General features: G+C 36.7%; 1 protein-coding gene across 1 annotated transcript in view; it reads right to left on the bottom strand.

Moving 5' to 3' along the window:
* The window catches only part of LAMA2 (laminin subunit alpha 2), a 336,063-nt gene that overhangs the window by 225,689 nt on the left and 86,496 nt on the right, over positions 1-23,878 (bottom strand). Inside the window, exons 3-4 of the mRNA XM_088533890.1 lie at positions 21,310-21,422; positions 4,013-4,255 (exon numbers count right to left, since the gene is read on the bottom strand). Coding sequence (XP_088390016.1) covers positions 4,013-4,255; positions 21,310-21,422 — 356 coding nt within the window. The remainder of the gene's footprint in view (positions 1-4,012; positions 4,256-21,309; positions 21,423-23,878) is intronic.

Raw genomic sequence — 23,878 nt, 5'->3', positions numbered from 1 at the left:
CAATGACTGCCTGCATAAAGAATTGCTTGTATAAGGAAAAAAAAAAAAAAAGATAAATGATAAAAATGATAAATGATTTGGCCTTAGCATTTTCTCCTGGACTACATGAAGTACTTAAAAATCAAGATATTATTGAAGAATAAGAATGCTTTCTTCCTAAGTTTAAACTTCCTTAACTTCCAAATTTGAAACAACTGCAGCTTAGATGATAGAACATTTCATTTTCTACAGGAAGACATATATATTCCTAATACATTACAGCAAGCAACTGCAGCAACTTCAGGCTTCAGACTCCACCTTTGACATTTATGACAAGGAGAAAGTAGGATTCCATGCATCCAAATACATATATTACACATGCCTGTTCAAACAGGCTAACATTGACTAACCAAAGCTCCATATAGCTCACAGAAAAAAAATTATATTAAAAGTTTATGTCCAGAAACTCATATCCACCTGACCATAAAGATATACAAGCTGTGACACAAATTGTAGTTTAGCAGCAGAAGTAGAGATTTCAATAAAAAAGGTACAAATTACATGTAAACATCAAAGCTTCTTTGTCAGGGAGATGAAGTAAAAATCACTATGGTAACACACTAATTTATATTTCTCAAACTAACGAAGATCTGAAGAAACAAAGAAAATAATACTATCCACATATGGTGTTCAAGTAAAGATGAAAATGCCGCAAAACGGTCTTTCTTCTTCTCCCCAAAATATCAGCCATGTCTTGCCCGTTATCTTGCCTAATATAAATAGCTATTTTCCTGTTAGTGCTAAATAAATCACTATTAAAGTAAGAAACATCAATTCTGTTAAAGTTAATGAGTATTTCATTAATATAAAAATTATAAATATAAATATAAAAAGAGGAACTCTCTTCCTGCCCTAGGGACACTGAAATAATAGAACTTGTCTTTTCATACTGAAATAATATTTTGGAAATTTTTGCCTTTTCATTTATTTGTAGCACATCAGAAACATATATGCTAAAAGTCTGCCTTTGCAGTGTGATATATGACATATCCTGACCTTGTAATTTTTAGGAATCCCTGATCTTAGAAGTTAGGAAATCGGGATTTTAACTATCTTTCTGCATTTAAGTGTACACTTTTGAGAGATTTTTCCTTATTTCAGATATAGAAGTGCTCATTTTTTTTCACAAGTTGCCTCAATGATCTTTCTAATTCATGCAAATATTCAATAGAATCATTTCATGCAAATAATTCCCAGCCTATGGATTGTTTACTCATATTCAATGGAGAAGAACTTGAACTTGTGTTGGTCAATGTTTTCTTTGTACTTTTTTTTAATCCTGTGATTGGCTGAGAGAATATTTTAAAAAGCTATTTCTGGTACAAATGGTAACATTATTAGAAGTCTAAACTCTGTTTTGCTCAAATGCAAATTTATAAAAATATTCTTCTCAATCAAGTCACTGAATAAAATATTAATTAAAAGCTTAAGTGCAAAGAAAGCATTCTTCTTCCTCTCTAAGATGCCAAGTTTTAATTGAAATGCTACTGTAGCCAGAGATTTTGCTTTGGGGCTGGCCTGCAAGACTTATACTTCTGCACTTGATCAGGTTTCCCAAGCACACACTGGAATTTAATATTAAGGTTCAATAGCTCAACATTTTTCAAGCAAAGGAAAGGTATTTAAGGAGCATTTCTTAACTCTGTCATTCTTAGAAAAAAAAGATCCCTGTAATGTCTGGTGCATAAAATAAAAGTTCTTGCCTGGAACAAAAGCAAATGCAGAGGTAGTTCCACTGAAAAACCAGGAGCAAGTCAGAAAACTCCTACGATGCAACTGCAATAAATCGGACATTGGTATGAACTGTGTTATTTTTCATGTTCCGTGTTTGACGGAACATGAAAAAGTATTAACTTGACTGCTGTGTTTTTTATAACGCAGCTTGTCACCAGTCTGACAGGTGAGACTAGTGTTTTACCTGCAAAAAGAAGATGGTAGAAATGTAAGCTTATTCATTTATGTGGAAACACACTCTTCCAGTGAGTATACATACTAAAATTTAGGCTTCTCTTATGAAAATGTTCTATAGCAGCTGTTTCTCAGATTAATACCTAGCTGTTTATGGTTGCTTAAATGATACATCTTTCATAGAATATGCTTCTTATCCAAAAATTCTGCTCTGCTAACTGAAATCCAGCAGAAGAATTCTTCCCTTCCTCCAAGTCTTCTTCCCATTTAAAGAAACTATACGTCAGATGCTTGTCATTTACTGGGTTCAGAGAAGAATGCCAAGTGGAGCATGTCAGGCCCAGTTAAAAATGCTTAATTGCGTATATAATGAATGACTTAAGTTCCATTCAAGTCAATATGGTGTAAGCAGATGTTTAAGTCAAGGATATACAAGCAGATACTGAATCAAGGCCCTTTGCTGTTTAACTCACACCAACCAACCAAAAAATACATGGAGACACTGGCTTAGCAACAGAAGGAGCGTATATAATAAACATGACAGTAGACTATTGTAATCAATAATATTTGTTTGCAAAAGAATTACATAACCGAAGAAACTGAATGATGTAAATTAAATGAGGTGTTGGAAAAATTACTTTAGCATTATATTTTTATTACAGAAATATTCTTTCAAAACAAGGTACAAAATCCCTTTGTAAGTGATAATCTTCTAATTTGCATGTCTGTTCACCACCCAAGAAGGACCTACTTGGAGATATTTTCAAAACATTTAGCACTTACGTGGGCACTGTTTCTTACTATTCCACTTGATCTGCGCATGCTAGATTTTACAATAACAAACACTCATTCAAATGATACAACTAGGTGCATGGAAAATAGTGGCTTTTTTTAGAAGTGTGATTTAACATTCAATAACCCACACCAGCATCCTTTACATCCAAGCTTACTTTTCCTTTACTTTTAATATACCAGCAGCATATTTACATTGGAAGAGGCATTTTTCTGGTTTTGCAACTGGCACTGAAAACTGTCTGTGTATATGAGCAACATGCACACATCTATAAGCAGAATTCAAAAGCAATTATAGTAACAATTTTGCACATGCTTGTTACTTTGCATATTAGGTGAAAAAAAGAGAATAGATTTTACTTCTTTAGACGGGGATAAAACATTTTACAATTAAAAAACAGAGCGGAAAGATTTAGCCAAAAGATAAGCACTGAAACTAAAATTTCACAAAACACTGCTAGGCATCAAGGAATCTCTAAGTAAATATATATTTCAGATCTAGTCCACATTCAAGTCACTTTATTTCCTTGAATTACCAAATTATTTGCCAAGGTAGCGAGCAGTGAAGAAATACAGGACAGATATACAGTCGCTGGGATTTGCTGTACATATACAACCCTCTATCCATTTTAAGGAGCTGAAAGGACTGTACTTCACTACAGCACAGTCAATACACAGCTCTGTCAGCTGCTGTTTCTCATTCTCACATCCACCACATCTTTTCTATACTTTCGTTAAACCAAATAACTGCACCAGGACTTGTGGCCAGGCTCACAATGAAGGAGCAGGGGCCTCTAACAGGGAAGGGATGAACGGGGGCACAGGGCAGGCTGAAGCTATTACAAAAGAAAAAAAATATATATGTGCTGTAACTTAAACTCACTGAATAAAACCACTACTATATAAGTGATCAGCTGATACAGAGACTGCAAATGTGACTTACACATTGCATTTTTAGCTGCGCTGACAAGTGATGCTGGAACATATTTCAACTTTCTAAAGCATCTAGAAGACTAGTGCTTAGAAGCACCACATAACCTTTCTTCTACATCTTGTTTTACTTTGTAGAATAAGCTTATTTGGTTATATATCTTATGCATTTAAATAAGACCACTAGGACTACCTTGCTACAACAGCAACCAGACTATGTCCCCATTCCGAAGACTACCACAATATATTCACCATTTATTCAGGGTGCATGTTTGTCATTTCAGCATATCATTATTATTATTATTTTCAGAGTTCTTAAGTATAGAATAACATTTGAACTTACCTCTCCATTCTCCAGAGGGTGGATCTTGGAATAATAAGAAGTGCATATAACTTCATCATCTTTTATATAGGACGGCGTTCCTGGACGGGGATGAATATTGTAGCGTGTCAGGCACTCACTGTCTGTGATAGCATAATACTGCCACGGTTGATAGTCCACACCATCAAGCGAACGCTCTAAAATCCAGTTCCCAGGTCGAGGTGAGTTAGCTGCTTTCACAATAACATATGCTATCTGGAAAACCTGTAAAATATACAGTTTGTTACAATGTATGTAAACATATGATTATGAATTGATTCCATTTTCTTATTACCTGCTAAACTAAGAAAATTAAATATGATAAGGTCTTCTTTGATTTTTTTCCCCCCTAAAAATGCAATATGGCTTCAAATTCCATTTAAATTCTTTAAGTATAGAAATAAACTCACTGTGCTATAAAAGCTAATCTGCACTGAGATATCTGAGATTTGGAAATAGAATTAAAAAACACTCTGAATTCTACATAACTTACTAAATAATTGTCAAACTGTGGCTTCAGTCAAATGTTTTGTAAGGTTTATTTTCAAGTACTTCCAATTTGTACAAATGACTATATTTCTATGTGCACATTTATAGACATATATTTTCTGTAATGTTTATCAGTTGCCAAACTCTGCCATAACTTTATTGCTCTTAAGAAATAATAATAAAAACACTAGTTTTAAGCCACTGAAAAGTAATCACATGATATATAAATATAAAAAATTCCATGTTAAATCACGTGGCTCTGCACAGCAGTCGTAAATAAACTTTATAGGACAGAGATGCATCAAATATGACTATAAACAAATGGAGGCATGTAATCAATGCTCATTATGGTCCCTTTCAGCTGAGTTTTCAATGGATGGATCTGGGTTTCTTTCTGTTTACAGGCTTGCATGAAGGTGAACCACAAGCGATATGCACAGCCACAGAGTGACATAGGCTAGTGAGGCAGTGCTCTCTCCACAGAGTAACATCTAGGTGCTACACTGAAGCTAAGGAAAGGAAACATCTATGTCTATTAGAAAAGCAAAGGGCTTAGGAAGTTGCTGTTTTTGAGAGGCAGTGCTGTGAGTCCTGCACATGAGGATGCCAGAAGCCATCAGGGAGAAAATAGCACTGATTTAATAGCTCATGTTTTCTAAATTGCATAATAAATAGTCATTTTTAAGAAGCTGCTTGATTCAAACTCAGTCCATGGTAAAATCTGATGAATATTTAGGTAATTACTAATGCAGGTAAAAGAAGGCCCTACATTAGTCGGGCAAGTTTCTTTCAGTGGGAATAAGGAGTTGGTGAGGCTGGATTTATTTCAACATGAAAAATCTGTGTATAATTCTGCAAGGTATTTCAGATTATTGACATCATCCTTTAATAACATAACAGAAAAACTCCTGGGTCCAGGAATAACCTGTTTCACTGCATTGTTCTCTCTTATCTAGTCTCATTTTGAGGCAGGTTCTGTGGCCACAATTACTAACCTTGATCACGGTAACAAATGTTATTTACAATAAAGAGAAAAAAAAAGTACATATTTAAATACTACCCTTAAGTTCCCCACACCCTTCCTTCCTCAATGATTAAGATTTTTGAAATGAAACAAAATAACTAAGTAACTAGAGTGAGTATCTTCTATTACTTCCCGAGGAAAATAAGTAACAGCTACATTTTAAGCAACTAACTTGCTTAAAGTTAGTTTCTCGTGAGTTGTTACTTTTTCTATACAGTTACTTTGTATATTGTTATTTGCCTGAGTTAAAGAATCCAGTGCAGTAAATAGTTTTTATTTGTATCTGCATTGTCTAGTCAAATCACATAAACTCTGTTTATGACTGTGACAGATTGCAGTATTTTTTCCAAAAGCTTTTTTTTTTTTTTTTTTTTTTTTTTTAATATTTTGCTCCAAGCAAAAGAACTCGTTAAAAGAACATTCCTTAAATGTTAAGGGAATAACAAAGGTTAAATTCATTGTGAGGACTTCCACACTGGAAGATCTCTGGTTTAGATCCTAGATGACAGTATACCCACAGTTTTGTAGAAGCCATAAAATCTGCAAAAGCTCATAGGCAATTCAATGTTAAGTACTGCCTTTAGCCAGAAAACATTTAGTTCTGCAAATATCTGGGATGTGTGGCCAAGAGGCATAAACAACAGGAAGTCCTTTTTTTGTCTGCTTGCTTTGAAATACTAGGCTGAGTAGGAGAGTGCAAGTTTCTAAAATTACTTTTCAAATTAGAGCCCTATTTTAATAACATTTCCTGCACATTCTGCTCCAGGTTTGTTTGAAGTCCGGATCTTACCTTCTGGGATAGAGTACCGTTTGACTATAATTTATTATAGTCCTTTGGCTTTAATTATTTTTAATATATTTCATACAAGAAAACTATAGCAAAGTTTTATTAAAAAAAAAAAAGAATGGCGAAAAGGAAACAGCACATTGCAGGTCAAAATATGGTGGCTATTATTCTTCTTAAACCTGACTAGGAAAAAGCTTGTTAAATAAAACAGCACATGTAAATGGTTCTTTTCAGCTGCTAGTCAGTGGGTTATCAGCCTGATCCAGAAGACTGCTGCCCTCCTAGCCTCTCACTGCCATGCGCTTTCTGCAGCAGTGCCAAGATACCTACATCCCATTGAGCTGCAAAACATCCCATTTTTTCCTTCATGTCTCCAGCTGAAAGGCTGCCTTGAATAAAGACACTCTTCTATGGGCAGAGATAGGGAACTGGAATGGGAGACGGGATTTTTAGATGTTGGTACACTGTTAATGCCTGCTGCAGTCAAGGGAAGAGCAGCAAGCAGAGACTTGAAATCCATGAGCTGTTTGATATTTTTCTTTTCTTTCTCACTCTGACTGGGCCAAGGTCAGCAGCATCTAACGCATGTTTTTTAGAACCTTTTCTTTGCAGGATATGTTGAACTTATAGAGTTCTACAGTGTTTTACACTGCTTTACTATGGATTTTAAGAAAAACAGCAGTCTCAACTTAGAGAAGTCGCGAGTTACCCTTTACAACGCTCTCCATACAGTGCCACAATACACACAAGAAACACAGCGCATTCACTGCTTTATCAAGCTTTCTGAGCAAGCTAAGGATAACAACTGGCACAGAAGAAAAGACACTACAATTTATGGCAGCTGATTTATAGTTTCCAGAGCAAGTCTGTTACGAAAGCAACACTGACTTCTCCCTTTTCTACCTGATTGAAGACCCATCTTCTCCAGGGACAAGACTATTTCCCTTACTGTGGATTTGCTTAGCCAATGCTATTCTCGTTATTGTACTACAACCAGCTAGAATTTACCTGCATGACCATCCTAATACCCACAAAGTTGGGGGCATCATTGAGCTTTGCTGCACTTAGGTTCTACTGTTACAGTGTTAATTTCAAACCAAAACCAAAAGTGAACCTGTTTTGGTTTCTGGAGCCAAGTTTCCTAATGAGTTGTAATACAGAGCTCATATTCTCATAACGTGATGCATGGATGCCTGCTTTGCTTTTTAAACAACACCAATAAGCTGACTGATGTCAAATGATGGGATAGCTATACAGTCTTAGAGCCCTCCTGTTTTGGTTCAAGTTTGATAGAATGTAACCTGGAAAATCAAAGGTTACTGATATGAATGGGAATATGCAGCAATATCAAACTGCCTAGTGGTGTGACAATCTCTTAGCACAGCTGCCAAAGTACAGCTGGTGCTTCTCCCCCTTACTCTGCTCACGTGTGTAATTAAGGGAACAGGAGGGAAATGGACTAAACAGTCATTTGAGCCTTTCCCAAACTGTAGACAATATGAAGCTCAAGAGGAAAAGCAAAATGAGTCTTGGGTCTCGTTTTCACTGGTAACTGTCTCAGCAGTGAAGTCTGCAAAATTGTGTGCAAAACACACATTTTGAGGAAAACTTCCATACGTTACCACACTGTATCTTAGGAATGCCTCATAAGACATAGGAAAGTGCATCCTACTGAACAGGATAATTTGCTACACTAATATTATTCAGATAGAGCTGAAGTGAATCATTAATCTGCATAGGGTTTGCTAGTGAAGCAGGAAATTTCATTGTGCCTGACTCCCACCTGCTCCTCTATTTGAAAAATAAATCCTTCAGTTAGGAACTGTTCATGCAAGTCAGAATATCATCATAGAAAAAAATACTGCACCACACAATTCTGTAAAAGATTTTCAGTATTTCCATTTAATTTTCCCAACAGAGGAGTGTAATATCTCTAATGGAGGTTTACATTAGCAATCTGGTGTAAGCTGTGTAGCTACTTACTTACTTTAATTACATTGTCTTGTTGATTGTTATTCCAGTTCAGTGGTCAAGTAAACATGGTGTTCCTTCTTGAGAAGAGAGCAGAAATTGGACAAAAGTTTGCTTCCTTGCAGGATGGAATAAATGTTATTAAATCCTGTGGCCAGAAACATCTCTTGACTCCCACAGACTTATTTAACTAATCATTTAAAGGTTCTGTATGAGACAGCCGAGCACTGCAGACACCCACCATCCCCGTGCAGAACCCATCCAGACCAGTCAACCAAAGAGGCTGTCACAGAACGACCTTCAGATTAATGGGGTGACTGGCTCCCAGGGCTCACTGCAATAAGCAGGAAAAAGAGCATTTTTGGACTGTGTGTGACTTATCACAGGATGTTTGAAGGGAAGTGTGTGAATGGGTGAAGCTTATTATGGAATGCTTAAGGGAGGGGAGAGGAAGGAATAAGCGCAGGGTAGCAGAGGAGAAAAGGGATAAAATGGACCAGTCAAGTGTAAACCAGCTAGCTGGTCCACATGCTTGCCTGAGCTCCATCACACAGCCTGTCCTATTCTATCATTAAATCCTGTGCCTAATTACCTTCTGTGCGGATGTGCACGCTGTTGCGAGTGACTATGCACAAAGGCTGGTGAACCTCCTTCCAGCTGGACTGGCCGCTGCGTAAAGAAGCCTGAGAGGCAGCTGTTGGAGCAAGGCAGCAAAGCCTCTGGGTGGTATGTGTAAGCACCAGCAACTGAAAAGAGCAGGAGGATCTTGGGCCAGCTAGCAGAGAGACCAAGGCCAGCTACTGGAGTGACCTGTACCATGCATATATGAATGCACATGCCACTAGCAAACCTTAGTTCTGACCAGCAGCAGAGGAGGAACACGACAGTGCAGCCGTGTCGGTTCGTGCAAGAGCTGTGTGCTTATGTGGGTGCTCATAAGGCCCTATAAGCTACTCATGTACAGCTGTGTGGGCAACTGCGAATGTCCCTTGCTCTCCCAGGAATATGAGCTCTGCCTTACTCCTGGCTGAACCTGGAGAGGCAAAGCTGTCCCAGCCTCGCATCCCTCAGGCCACCAGGCTCACTGACTTCTAATACTGAGCATCACCCTCAGTCATATATCTAACCAATGTTAATTTATCTATCAGTAACTTCCATCTTTACAACCAGGTATGGAAATCACCGTTACAACACCTAGGGATTTCTTCATATGAAGAATACCACATATCTCTCTTAAATGGAACATTACCTTTGTAGTTTTTTTTTTTTTTTTTTTTTTTTGGAATAGCCTCATTTTCTACAGGCTTATGATCTTGAAACAGAGACCAAGTCCAGCTACTTCTGCTAATGAGATAAAGGAGAGTTTTCCTGAGTGTGTGAGGCAGCTCCTGTTTTCAACAGCAATTCCTTACAATTTTATGTAGTCCATCATACTTCAGTTCATGTTTGTTGTTTTGAGTTATTGCCTGCATCTGTTATTTATAGCAGAGAGTAGACAGCTTTGATACAAGACACAAGAAAAAAAAAAAAAAGGCTATTTAAAAACACCTTGTAGAATGTAAGAATATTCTGCAGTTTTAAAACTTCAATATGTATCTCAGAGTGAATAAAAGGCTAATTTAGGAATGGAGTGGCTCTGAAAATTCTTCAAACCATGAGCTACCATAAATCTCTTCCTATCACTGTCCTGAGAGACAGTAGCATTGGTTCCAAACATTCAGCTCACAGTTAAAACTCTGTAATTGAAAATGCTGGCATGGGGAAAAAAAGATGCTTAGCAGGAATCAACTAATATCAATTTGGAGAACTGAACAGCTCCTACCATGGTGCAGTTTGCCTTCTAATGACAGCATCTCTCCTGTTCATCTGAGCTGTTTCCAAATGAAATGCTGCTACCAGATGGGGAATCTGGGCTGAAAGCTGCACACACTTGATTCCAATACATTTTTTTTTCCCCCCTATATTGTTAAAAACAATTTTGGTTACTAGTTAGCAGAGCGTTATCTGCCCTAGCAAATTTGTAAAGAATGTCACACATAAGATGACCCCAGAACTTTGTGAGGAAAAAATAAGGAAGACTTAAGCATAGTACAACTTGAAAAGCTCTATGATGGGTGTCTCTAAAGCAAACGAAATTTCAATTAGAAATTTTACATCTCTTCTAATAAGATAAAAAATTCACTCGTGCAAAGCTCAGTTCTGTCAACATCAGCAAAACTGTAATCTTCAATATGCACTTTGAAATCAGTTCAAAAATGCCTCCACGAAAAACGGCAATCTCAACTTTCTCCCTAGGCTGTATATAACTGCTAAAGAGGCCAGGGTTCCTTTACAAACATTTTCTTAGTCTTGAGAAAAATAGATTTTTCTATTGATATGTCTCACTTTCCCTCATGTTCTAAGTAAAAGATGATTACAACTTACAGCAATTTTTTAACATTTAAAATCAAAGTTTATTAAAACTGCACTTTATAAAATGTCGAATAACTGCAAAACTCTCCAGTTGTCCAGCTGTTGAAATACCTAAGGTACATTAACCTAAATGGAGGGAGTCAGTACTCGTAAAGTTCCTGGCAATGCCAGTGCTGTTCTTTGCAATTTTCTCTGTTGGTTTTCTCCATTGCCCACTGTTCAGTTGTTCGTGAAGGTCTGAAAGAGAATAGCTTTTTTTCTCTTGATGATATTTGCTGCTCACCATTGGTCTAGTGTAGTCCAGAATTGAGGGTTAAAGTCAGCCATCCCTTTCATCACACTTTTAAACAATGGGAGAAAACAATTACTTTTTTTTTTTTTTCCAAAGAGTAATTGCTTCTTTCCATGGAGAGAGAATATGGAGAGATGAGATGATGAGAACGCCAATATTCAAACTTTTCCTCTTCAAACAACAGACAACAGGAGAGGAGAACACAAGGGTTCTTCTATTTTGGTGCTAAAACACCAATTTTTAAAAAACATTTTTTTGCTTGATTCAAAAACTGATATTCAGTCTGGGTCCAGTCCAGTAGTGACTCCCCTGTGCAAAGGCAGTATTCTCACTAAATGTTTTTAAAAATTTGAAGTTTAACAACCATTTTCAAGGTTATGGTTTCTGTACTTTTCAACACAATGCTAAATACTATACAGCATATAAATAAATACTTATTTTAGTCTGAGGTGACATCCCTCTGTTATGCACTTGGGAGAAAGGGATATAAGCAGATTTGAAACTGCCGTACTACTACCATAGAGCAAATTCTACATTATAATAAGCTAAAACTTCAATATTTTCCTACCAAAATCATAGCCAACCGATACTTGAAAGTATTTCTCAAAAAAGATTTCTCAAAACTATTTTAAGGCTTTTGCCTTTACTTCCACATACCTTGCTTCATTTCTGAACATTGAAATGACTTACAATATTGAAAGAATACTGTAGCAAAGTTTCTAACCTGTCTCATGTCAGTAAACTTTAGAAATTTCAAAAGCATGCACAAAGAAAGAAGAAATTGGAAAAGAAATGAGATTCTCAATCTGATTTCCAGATCAAAGCAGTGTATGCATGTTCCGGCAAACATTTGAGTTTCTGATTCTTAATATTTCTTGAATTGTCCTCAGGTCTTCTTTAGCCATGGATATGTTGCTGTATGGCACAGCAGGGGATATATGAAATGTACAAAGAGAGTTCTGAGATGGATTTTTTTTATATGCTTTCATCTCATGTTCTCCTTTTTACAAACAGAATTTTCTTATGAATAATTAGCAAACATAATACTCTGTAAGAGAAAAATATTCTTCAACACAAAGTATGTTCTGTGTAAGAACAGACCAAGGCTCCGTTTTGCCACATTTTGTAGCTGTAAGGATTCAATGCATACATGTCCAAATTAAACAAATAAACAAAAATCATTAATGGGTGTTTTTATTGATGATTTAAAACATGTCACTGGGAAGGTACTAAGTGCTTCCACAGAGCATGTGTTCTGCTGTACACAGACTTCGAAGAGCAGAGAGAATAATTTTGTCACTGATACTTTTTTATTATAGTGAAAGGGAAATGTATATATATATATATATATATATAAAAATTCTCATTGTTCAATGAACATGGCTGACTTTACACAGCCCAAGTTCTGTTTAAACTTTTACTTTACTACCATTATTACTTTTTCTCAGAACGGTTTAAGATCTGCCAACAAATCTAGACCAATGCAGGGATGAGGGAAAAATGCTGATTATCAAATTTAGTGCTCTTGACCAAGCTTTGGTCTACTGCGCATGTTACTAGGAATAGCAGTATTTTACCCTCTAGCCTATACTGATATTTGCTCCAAAACTTTTACATCTTGGTACCAGCTTAAACAGAAGAAAACTAAAGACAACCTCAATCATATTTCAAGTCACTGTATCAGCATTGGTACAATCTTGCAAAGAGCTACACGTCATTCATATGGCAAAGTTGCTATTACAAATTCTACTCTGCCAAATTGTAACTCATGCAGATAACATTACCAAAAAGCAACTTGGTCAATGAATAATCAATCTGTTAATACATTTTCTGCTGTTCTTTTCCTACTACTAGCTTTTATACTGATCTTGCCTACCACTGACTCTTGTTGCCCAGTGAATTCTTACAACTTACATTTTAAAAACAATTTTGTGATAAAGTGCTATCTCCACAACAGCACTATTCTATTTCATGATCACCAGCATCAGTTGCAAGTGATTTTTTTGAAGTTAGTTTTTGATTCACTATAAACTACTCGCTCATGACATTTTCTCAGCAAGAAAAATCTGTTCAAGCCCCAGCCTCCACTGATCCCAATATCTGTCATGCCACGAGTCTTCCAGACTCTGTGACTCTCTCCAGCACCAGAATTGCCAATAATATAAAATCAGAAGAAAGCCTCATAGTCATGCGAAAATGTACCAGCATGTGCTGGTTCAGGAGTCTGAAGCTATAACACAGTATTTAGGACCTCTGTCTGAAACTATTTGCCCAAGGACAGAAAGGAGAATAGCAGCTCTAGTAAGATCTAAAACTGGAAAGGGAAAAACGGTATGCATACCTGTTGTAGACATCTAGGCAAAATTTAAGGCAAATGACCTCAGAAAGAAAAAACTATAAATTCTTGAACTTTTTTTAATCTTTATGGGTGTGTATTAGGATACAAAGGACAAAGAAATAGTTTACTTTTATATATTCTTTCTGACAAAGTACAGAGCAATAAAGTTAGAGTCTGTAAAGACTGGGCAAAAGAATCCTATGGAGATTTATGGTTAATACAACCACTTAACCTAGATAGCACCACTGTATATGTTGGATATTACAAATGATTTTTCAGTACTATAATGGCTTCCTAGCATTGCAGGTTGCATTACTTCTCCACCCAAGAAAAGCATTTCTTTCTTAGTGCTGTAGAAAAGTCAACTTGAGTAACATTACTAACATTTATTAGAATATCTAGCACCTTAATGCATGAGGCTGTACTGGAGTTACAGCTGGCAGAGTTGTGCACTCTTGACTCTCGGGTAAGACAAAGATCATTCATTTTTCTTTAGGCTTTTGTCTGAATGATACGAAAATGGGAAATTTAATTCTGAGTTAAAAACTGAACCCTGGATAATATCTGGCACTAACATGCATACATTCTATTTGATCATATTCTCCTGAAGAAATGGAAGAGAATTATTGAAATGTTCAGATTCAAGTCTGTAAAAGCAACCAAATAAACAAATTGGTTTTATAACTAGCATCCAGTTAACGAGTGCAAAAATTGGCTGGGATCTTCAACAGAACATCATTCTCTTTTCATTAGTTTGATGGTCTCATTTTCTCCATTTACTTGCATCTTTTTGAGGGCTTTTGCTTTAACAGTCTATCAGCACTTAGGTGTAACTGAGCCTGAGAACCAGCCTTAGGATTTTTTTTTTTTGAGATAATTAAATGCTTTCTATTCTCAAATGTTTACCTTATTTTTAATCAGAATAATTTGTCTGCAAGAAATATGAAAATATGCACCATGATAACTCTAAGTTATGCAGGCAGGCACTGCATCTCATATCTTCCAGAACTCGCAGACTAGTATCTTATGTTTAAATTTCATGATCAGTTGAAGCTGGCATAGCATGCCAGCTGCTTCTAAGAGGGGTGGAACTGATTTCTCTACTACCTCCAGAAAGATGCTCCTGGACCCTCCCTTATGCTAACATTAAACTCATTAAAACTCACGCATTAAGCCAAATTAGAAAATTGATCTGGCAGAAGCCTATCCATCCAAAAAAGATGGATAAACAAGGCAAGACTAGTTTTCAGCCAACTTGAGGAATGGATCTGGTTCACTGCATGGCTGCATCAAGTGAGTGCCAGATCAAGGGAGTAAGAAAGTTTAGCCAGGCTGGGGACATGCAGAACAGGTTAAAGTAATCACAAAACCACAGTATTTGCTTCTGTTCATATTTCTTTCTTTATGCACTTGAGCAAAGAGATGTAACAGATTGACATTTGCTGCTGAGATGTTTCACTGGATTTATTTTAATTTCTGTGAGGTTACTTCCTGGTTTGGGGACAAAGAAAAGCCACCAGCTTTATACCTTTACAGAAACTTCTACAGAAGTGCCTCAACCACAAAACTGTCAATAAAAGTAAAATAGAAAATACTGGCCATAAATCTAAGAAGAATGTTTGGCCACATTTTACAAGTTTAGTATGTGAAGACCAACTGGCATTTAATTTTACTAATTTGGTTGTTGTAACACAAGACTAAATAGTGCCATTAACTTTCTGTTTGTTCCTTTAGCTATTATTTGATAAGATATTTGATGTCGAAGTTCTTCATGGCAATCTATCTGTATTTTTTTCAACAGAAAATATTTTCTATTTTCCAGAAAAAAAGAAAATCTAACATGAAAATCAAAGATTCCCTAGCAATATATATTAATATCTTTTGTACCACTGTCTGGCTAGTGTGTAAACACTATTTCAGTATGGCTGGGTGCAACAATTGGTTCTAATTCCATGGGTTTTCTTTGGTTTAACTATTATCAGTCAAAATAGAAAACATAAACCTGTATTCAAAGAAGCAGTTTGTTCTGAATTATCCTTCCATCCAATCTACACTGTATTTCACTTTTTCTGCAAGAGAAATTCAAGTCAATCCTTAAGCATTACTCTAACCAGACCTAATTGCATGGCTCAGTTGGATGGACACCAGTCTGCCCAACGGGCTACATTAGCTTTTGAAACCAGGCAACAGGGATATGCTTCCAGAATACAAACTCATCCCATGACTTCTAAGTGGTCAAGAATCAAATACCTGTCTATTTCTCCCTTAAGGGGAAAATAAACTGGGTAGGGATGCAGACTCAGTATATTCATTGCCTCTGCCCCTTAATTTGCAATATGACATGGTTCCTAGAATGTGTGTTTTCAGTCTAGCTTTGGACAGGGACAGTGAAACAGAAACAATCTCACTTGCTAGAAGCACGAAGAAATGGCCAGTGAGGAAAGACAAATTCATCTCTGCGATTACACAACTATCTCCTACAGTAATCTTTGTGTAACCCTCACAATCAAATCTTAAAAAGGAGGGGAAAGAGTGCAAGACATGGGCAGCAAACTGGTGATGAAAATAGGAATTTAACTGCTCATATAATCTTTCATTAAACACAGTCATTCCTTAAGGTAAATGTATCAGGGACAAGTAACCTATCTCATCCCGGCCAACATATGGACAGCATCTTCAGCATGGATCTGGATGACTGTATTAGACATACTGGCCTCATGTTGCCTTTGGTAAACAAAAATGTGGTCTGTGCCTCTGTGTGACAGTGATCAACCCTGGAAAAGAGCTGTGCTCCCGCAGGAGATCTGGCTGGTGTTGTGCATCAAGGGATCTCACAGCTGCAAATAGCTGCAGACTGTCGACACAGCAGAGTCTTACTAGCAAACCATAGAGCAAATGAGAAGCAACGTCTCTTCATAGGAGGCTTCTTCTCTCCAAGCACAAGTCAGTAATATTGCCTGAGTCACGGGGGAACAGCACCATTTTTGTGTGCTCAGCATTTGATAGGCTTAATAGAAAAACCGGACTTCAAATGCAAAGCTTGCACAGGCACATCCACATTAACTTTTTTTGTTCACACAAGGTGCATGCTTTGGAGGTGTATCTCCTGACTGCCTCAATTTACCATGTCTTGGTTCACATCATGGATAGACCTTGGAGCTCACAAAATGCACTGCTTTCAGATGTAACAAAACCAGGAGAATACGCTCAGAAGCAAAGCTGATTCATTTGAACTGCTTAATGGACATTCAGCTCATGGTCCAGAACATAGTTCAAAGTAAATCTCCTGAGAAGTGGACAGTGAGGAGGCTGAGTGCTCAGCATCAATAAACAGAAGTCTTCTCCCATTGGGCTCATAGTCTTTGCTATGGCAGACACAACGAAGTATCAATATTCGTATGTTTTCCTCAATTGGCTTCAGATTTTACCCAAGTGTTCGACAAAGGTCATATTTCACATTATGTGTATCAGTCAGTTTTATATAAACATATCATGCATTGCATGCAACCCAAAATACAGGCTTTTTGGTTTTAATCGAGTAGTATAAAATAAAGGACCAAAATGATGACTCATCATGCATTTTTTTGCATGTGGTACACATAACTCAGCTGTGATGTGCTATCTATATATTATAGATGTACTAACTATATATTATTTTTGATGTTTGCAGTTGCCTATTCATAGCAGCAAGGAAGTAATAGAAGTATTTTGCATGGAACTCTTCTTCCTTAATGATTTTTTTTCAGCTTGAAGGTGAATGTGTGCATACACACACACACACTCAAATTCTTTGTCTTCTTTCATTAATGGGAGAGGGTTTTTTTTCCCTTTTAAACTCTTCCCACAGACTACCACACTGAGCTTTTATAATACTAGTCTGAGTCCTATCCTGTTATTTTCATGTCCCAGGCTGAATTTCTCCGCTCAGCTTGTCACAGTTGACTAGTTCTATCATGTCTGTCTTCTGCCAGAGTCTCCTAGTTCTGCAATGTTGTGTAGATAAAGCAAAAACAAATGCACAACATTCAGTTTTGCAATTCTTTTAATCTTCCTGGCAGTACTGTTAAGAAGAAGAGCTAAGAAAAAAGATGAAATGTATGAGTCTGTGTTTCTGCTCATGGCCATTCAAGTGTACCAAGTAATGAACAATAATAATAAAAAAAGAACAGGTAAAAAAAAATTCTCCACCTGAATTATAGCGGGTCAACATGGAAATAAAAATAATGAATTAATATAAGCATAGTATTGCTCTTTGCTTTTCATAAATGCTTCTCAAAACAGTTCTGTGAAAGGCAAACATTCTCATCCTTCTTCCACTTATTCAGTTCTCTACACAGTGTCTGAAATGCCACCTCCCAAAAGTATCACATGTGCCTCTCAATAGTAAATTCCATGATTCTAAAAGCTTGTATTTTAAAAAAGTATTGCAATGCACTTCAGCAGGAAGTGGGACTACAGTAATTTCCATCTAGAATCTACTTTTTCAGAATCTTTTTTAAAATTCTCTCTTTGGGGTGAAGGGAGGGAGGAAAGATGAAGAAATTGCCACTACCAGCACTTAAATTCAGAATTCATGTACTGCAGTAGCTTTACAGTTAAAATGACTGCTTGCTTAGTCAATGATTCTTACTCTTGAACCAAACCTTATGAGGTGTTGGCATTTTAGCTTCTTTAGAAAGACTTATACTCTTTAGAAATATATGACTGGGAAGGATTACCTACACACAATCTCTGGAAATTAAATTGCAAATATTAAGTTCAGGAGTCACTTGCCAAAGTATCAACTCTGGCTTCATCTGAGCTCCATGAACACTACAATAAAATATTCCAGCACCCTTTAAAAAAAATAAAGCACCTAACCACACAAATATGCTCTTGCCACAAGTATCTTTGCTGTACCAAGGATACTGCTAATGTCCTAGATTCCTACAACAGCAGGGAATTTGTTAATAAAAGTGTCCTGATGTGTGCAGAAATTAGGAACAGATGGGCTGACCACCTCACCTCAGAGAGCCAACTAATTTTCCTGTGTATTTGCCAATTTTCTTTAAAGGTACTCTGCTAATCTTCCACAACAATGTGAAAGCTTGAGGATTTGGGATAGCATGAGTATGGGGAATATGCTTTCCCTGGAAGCCCCTGCATTTCCGTTTTGCCACGTCTTTTCTCTGCACTTATAACAAAAGAGCACAACTCTTTGAAGAGAAGGAGCTTATAAATAAGAGAAGGCTTATTTCCTATCCTCCTAAGACTTGCAGGACCTGAGTTACTTCTGTTGCACTTTAACTATCCCATCACCCTAAGGCCAAAGTCACAGTCCTTGCACAACCAGCAGGAGCAAAAGATGCAGAACAGCAGACTTGTCTTTTTTATAATTTGTGAACACTTCATAGATGCAATGGTCTAGAACACCAAGAGACCTACTCTGGTGAAATCAGATCTGTAGTTCCACTTTTAGGAACCAGGGCAGCTCAGCTTGGTATGAATTTTACTGAGCATTCCATGAACATTACAAAGGAACTTCTACCAAATAAATCTGCATTCATATTTTGACCTTCTATGCACTTGCTGGATGAAAAGCATTGTAAAAACTAATTGCAGATGTATAGCTATGAACGGTATGTCAAAACACTCTTGTGAAATAGATAAGACACAATAAATTTAGAAATGGCTAAACTCTTAAAAATTGAAGGGTTAAGAACCAAGCATAAATTAGCAAACATGCTCAGAGCCCAACAGTCACAGCTTTTAACATGGAATTTTTTCAAGGGGTACAAATTTCAAAGATGCCTTAGTGAATTAGGAACCTAGTCTCCATCACAGATACAAGTTCTTTAAAAATATTACATGACATCTCAAATGTGTGTGAAAGAAACTTCTGTGTTTTTCCTACCTGACCAATAACCTGTTGGTGCCTTCTAAAGTTGAAGGGATTTCACTTCTTCAAACACTTTGAATAGTTATCTCTAACTACTGTACAACATTTTTATGACTATATATATAAAGCTTTAGGAAGTACACACATTTGGTTATTTACCAAAACAATCTAGATACTGACACCATAGGAAAGAAAAAAATTGTATTGTTCTAGTTCAGCAGACCAGGCCTAAACTGCACAAGAAAATCTCTGGGGCAAAGGAAAACAAGAATGCTAATTTAGTTCTAAAGCATGAGAGCTATTTCCATTTTAATAAGCCATAGCCAACAACACAGACAATTCCTTGTTGTATTGGCAAACTAACTAATAATTTTAAAAGTTCAAGCAAACATTTTAAATTAATGTCCTACATCTTAACACATTTTAACACAAGCCTCCTTAAAAAGGTTTAGTCTCATGAACTACAAGAAAATTGGATCTGGAACACTGTTGCAGATGTGTGTCCAGGTGTACGGCTCTCATGAAACATGACTATGCGGGCTCCAAAGTCAGAATGTGAAAGATACTTCCAGGATTCAGACTCTCTTCCAGGTATAAAGGAATAAGAGACCATGTCTAGCACTCTCCAAGTACTCCAGCACCAAGAGTTACTTACAGGTATGTTTATCTTTAGATAATTTACCTGACAGTTTGTTTTCAAGAAACAAAAGACAAAAACTAGAAATGCAATCACCATATTGTTTGATGAACATCACAGAACTTCCGCATTCTGGACTAAAATTTAGACTATGACCTCTTATAAATGTCATTTGTGCGTGGTGTGTGTGTGTGTGTGTGTGCGCTTGTGCACACTAATGTGCTACATGTGGTATCTTTATTTTCATTTTATTTTCTAATCACCTCTGCTTTATTCAAGTCTCCATAAGTGATAATCAGCTATTGCCCTCTTCAAGGACAGATAAATGAGAAGAAGAAAAAGAAGATAAGGGTAGTCCGGTTTCAAGCCTAAGTTAAACCAATGATAATACAGTGGGAAAAAAAAGTATCACAGAACGGCTGTGGTGGGAAAGGACCCCTGGAGATCATCTAGTCTACTCCTCTCTGCTCAAGCAGGGTCACCTACAGCATGTTGCCCAGCACTGGGCCCAGATGGCTTTAGAGTATTTTGAGGCATAGAGAATCCACAAGCTCTCTAAGCAACATGCTTCAGTACTCAGTCCTTACAGTTAAAAAGCTTTTCCTCATGTCCAGACAGAACATTATATGTTTCAGTTTGTGTCTGTTGCCTCTTGTCCTATTGTTGGCCACCACTAAAAAATAGAAAAGAATCTGGCTTCATCTCCTTTATATCCTCCCATCAGATACTTATACACACTGATGAGATCGCTTCTCAGTCTTCTCATCTCCAGGCTGAACAGGTCCAGCTCTCTCAGCCTTTCCTCATATGTCAGATACTCCAGTCTCTCAATCATCTTAGCAGCTCTTTGCTGGACTCACTTCAGTAGCTTTGTGTCTCACTTGTGCCAGGGAGCCCAGAACTGCACACAGTACTCCGGATGCGGCCTCACCAAGGCTGAGCAGACAAGGAGGATCACCTCCGTTTAAACTGCTGGCAGTGCTCTTCCCAGTGCAAGCCAGGGTCCCGACCATTGGTCTTCTTGGCCACAAGGGCACATTGCTATCTCATGATTAACTTGTCCACTGGGACTCCCAAGTCCTTCTCTGCAAAGCTGCTCTCCAGCAGGTCAAACCTCAGCCAGTACTGGTACATGGAATTATTCCATCTTTTATTTGGTTTCTAAGAACCAAATTAGAAATGATGAAAAAAATCCTGAATATGTTATATTTTAAATAATTTTACTTTTTTCTTCATAAAGGTGCATACGAACTATTTTTAATTCAGTACCTTATGTTACAATGAATAGATCACAGTCATCACTATCCATACGAACAGTCAAAAGCTATAGAAGAAGCTCACAGCAACTTCATAATATAAAAGCAACACAGGGCGTTGAGGAAAATAAACCAAATTAACTATTGTGTAACAAAGAAAGCATTTGCAGAAGAAAACACACACCAGAAGCCTACCTGTTTAAGGTCCAGTGTAATGGTCACATAATGATATTCAATCCCATTCTGGATACTAGGGCTTTGCCACCAAGTGTTCTTGCCGTCAATCGCATTTGTTATTGGATGTCGTTCTGTTAAGACCATTAGAAACACATAAAATAAACATAATTCAGTACTGTTAGGAGAACTAAATGGTTTTAGTTTTAATATCCAGATTAAAAAGCAATTATAGGACTAATGAGGTACTGCAGTAATATAAAAACCAAGAAATTTATTTTTCTTTTACTCCTGGGTTGCAGTCTTGTGCTTACTATTACTAAGATACCCATCTAATGTTAGCTAATTTTGGCTAGCATCCCAAAGGTGATTCATAACACCTAATTAAATATACTCAGAGCCAACACTTATTGTGTTAAAAATGTAGGTATTTAAATCAAATGGTATGAGCACTTCCTGTGATCTTCCAAGCAAAAAAATCAGATCATCAAATCATCAGATGACTAAATGTTGCAATGCACACAACAAGTCAGGAACCTGAGATCTGACTTGCAGGGAAAACAGAATTACAGTAATACTGGTACTTGAATTTCTAAGCCTTTTCTATGCAGACAGGATAATAATGCAGAAATTACTAGAGTATACTTCTCATCAAGAAAATATTCTGACTCATGTAAGTGCATACGAAGATAGTTCTCTTGAGAACAGACCATCAGATCAAAGTCCAAGATGCATTATTTTTCACGTCTGTGTTTACTCTGTGTCAGCGTTCCTAATAAATCCAGAGTAATAGGAACATAAATTTACCTGTAGCATGAAACTTTTCACAGATTTCAACATGAAAATACCATTAACATTACAGTGAAATGCTGTATTTTTTATGTTACTTAGACTGCATTTAGTCAAATCTCCAAATCTTTTTTTTTTTTTGGCCAATTCTTGCTTTTCTTCTGTGTAAACTGGAGGATACCATAACCTCAATTTTAAAGGATACAAAGGTTCTAGTCTTACATATTTTGAAATCTGTAATTGCCTAGAGCAAGACTGTACATTATGGGGAAAATAACTGAAAATTAATTCAAAAATAATAAGCTTTTTGACCCAGGTTCTATTGTCAAGAGAATACAAAAAGGCAGGAGAAACCAAAAAGACAAGTTTTCTTTATACGAAACTGAAATAAGTTTTATGATTAGCTAGTCCTACAATTCCAAAGAATTCATGAACTGATTAATTTGCTTGTTATTCTATTATTTAAATCAACTAAGCAGATTGATATTCTTTGTTTCTCCGTTACAACATCAGCCACCTGTGGAGGATACAAGTCCTAGCTCATTAAGAAAGCCAGACTGCCTGAACATATTTAAAGATACAACTAAAGTGCTTTGTGGGAGTGAGGAAAGACATCAGCTCTCAAAATTCAAAATACCCCCCAAAATTATTTAAATATCAGATTCATTATTAGGCATTAGTAGGCACCCATATTTGCAAGATAGAATACTGGTGGTGTAAGTGGTACTAAAGAGAAAAATAAAGAAAACACCCACATTTTACATTTTGTCAATTCTCACAGCTCTGATCATCTCTACAAATCTTGACTTTGAATGAGTACTAGCAAATCCAACTCAGAGATCCTCCATGATTGTGACCAAAGCTAACTGGAAATTTTGAGGTAAGTCTCTTCAGGTGTAATCAATGTAAAGACACGTCAGGAGAAGGTGGGCTGGGAGATGAATTAACTGTAATCACCATTATGAAAGTAATAATAATTAATTTGAAAACACTGATTAATTGCTGATATGTTTTCCATACTTAAAAAGGAAGAGAAAAGAATATAATATTTGCAAGAAGAACTGGATTGCAAATGCAGTTCAAGGACCAGTCTCACTGATGGATGATAAGGGGGAGAACTTACAGACTGAACCCATCAACTTGTGCTCTTTAATTTGGGCTCACATGTGATTAACCAGGGAATTTGTGTTCATTTCCTACTACAGTAATTAAGGGGAGGAACAGCAGACTCACATGTTCCAGGGGGATCATTTAAAGTCTGGTTACATTACATGGCTCTCTTATTAATGAGCCATCTCTGTTTAAATAAAGCACTTCCTTCTGCCAAATGGACGTTTCAAAACCTTAAAACGAAAAGTGGCTGGCAATGAGAGACCAGCCATTCTGAAGCCAGGCAGATTAAATTTTATATGAGTGGAGGAAAACACAGACAGAAAGCATTCAAGTCATTCATATATGAGTGTGTATATATATATATATCTATGTATATGTACATATACACATACATATATCTATATAAAAATGAGTCTGTACTGTCTGGTATCATAGGAAGACACTGGGACAAAACAATCCATCTCCATTTCAGATTTGCTTTGTGAATTAAATAAGCTTGATAGAAAAAAAAAAAAAGAGAGAGAGAGAAAACTTGTATTCTGCTCTAAAAATCCATCTATAAATATAGAATCTATTGTACAGTATTTCTGCCAGTCTAAATGTTTCAAAAAGGCTCTGAAAGCCTCTCCAAATGACAGCTACTACTACAATGTAACATATATTTGAATGCTTATATCCTTTAAAAAAA

This window comes from Tinamus guttatus, unplaced genomic scaffold, assembly GCF_059628265.1.
Source record: "Tinamus guttatus ecotype Peru unplaced genomic scaffold, ASM5962826v1 Tinamus_guttatus_pri_ptg000525l, whole genome shotgun sequence".
Taxonomy (NCBI): Eukaryota; Metazoa; Chordata; class Aves; order Tinamiformes; family Tinamidae; genus Tinamus; species Tinamus guttatus.
The sequence above is the reverse complement of the archived record's forward strand: the minus strand, read 5'-3'. Positions and strand labels throughout refer to the sequence as shown.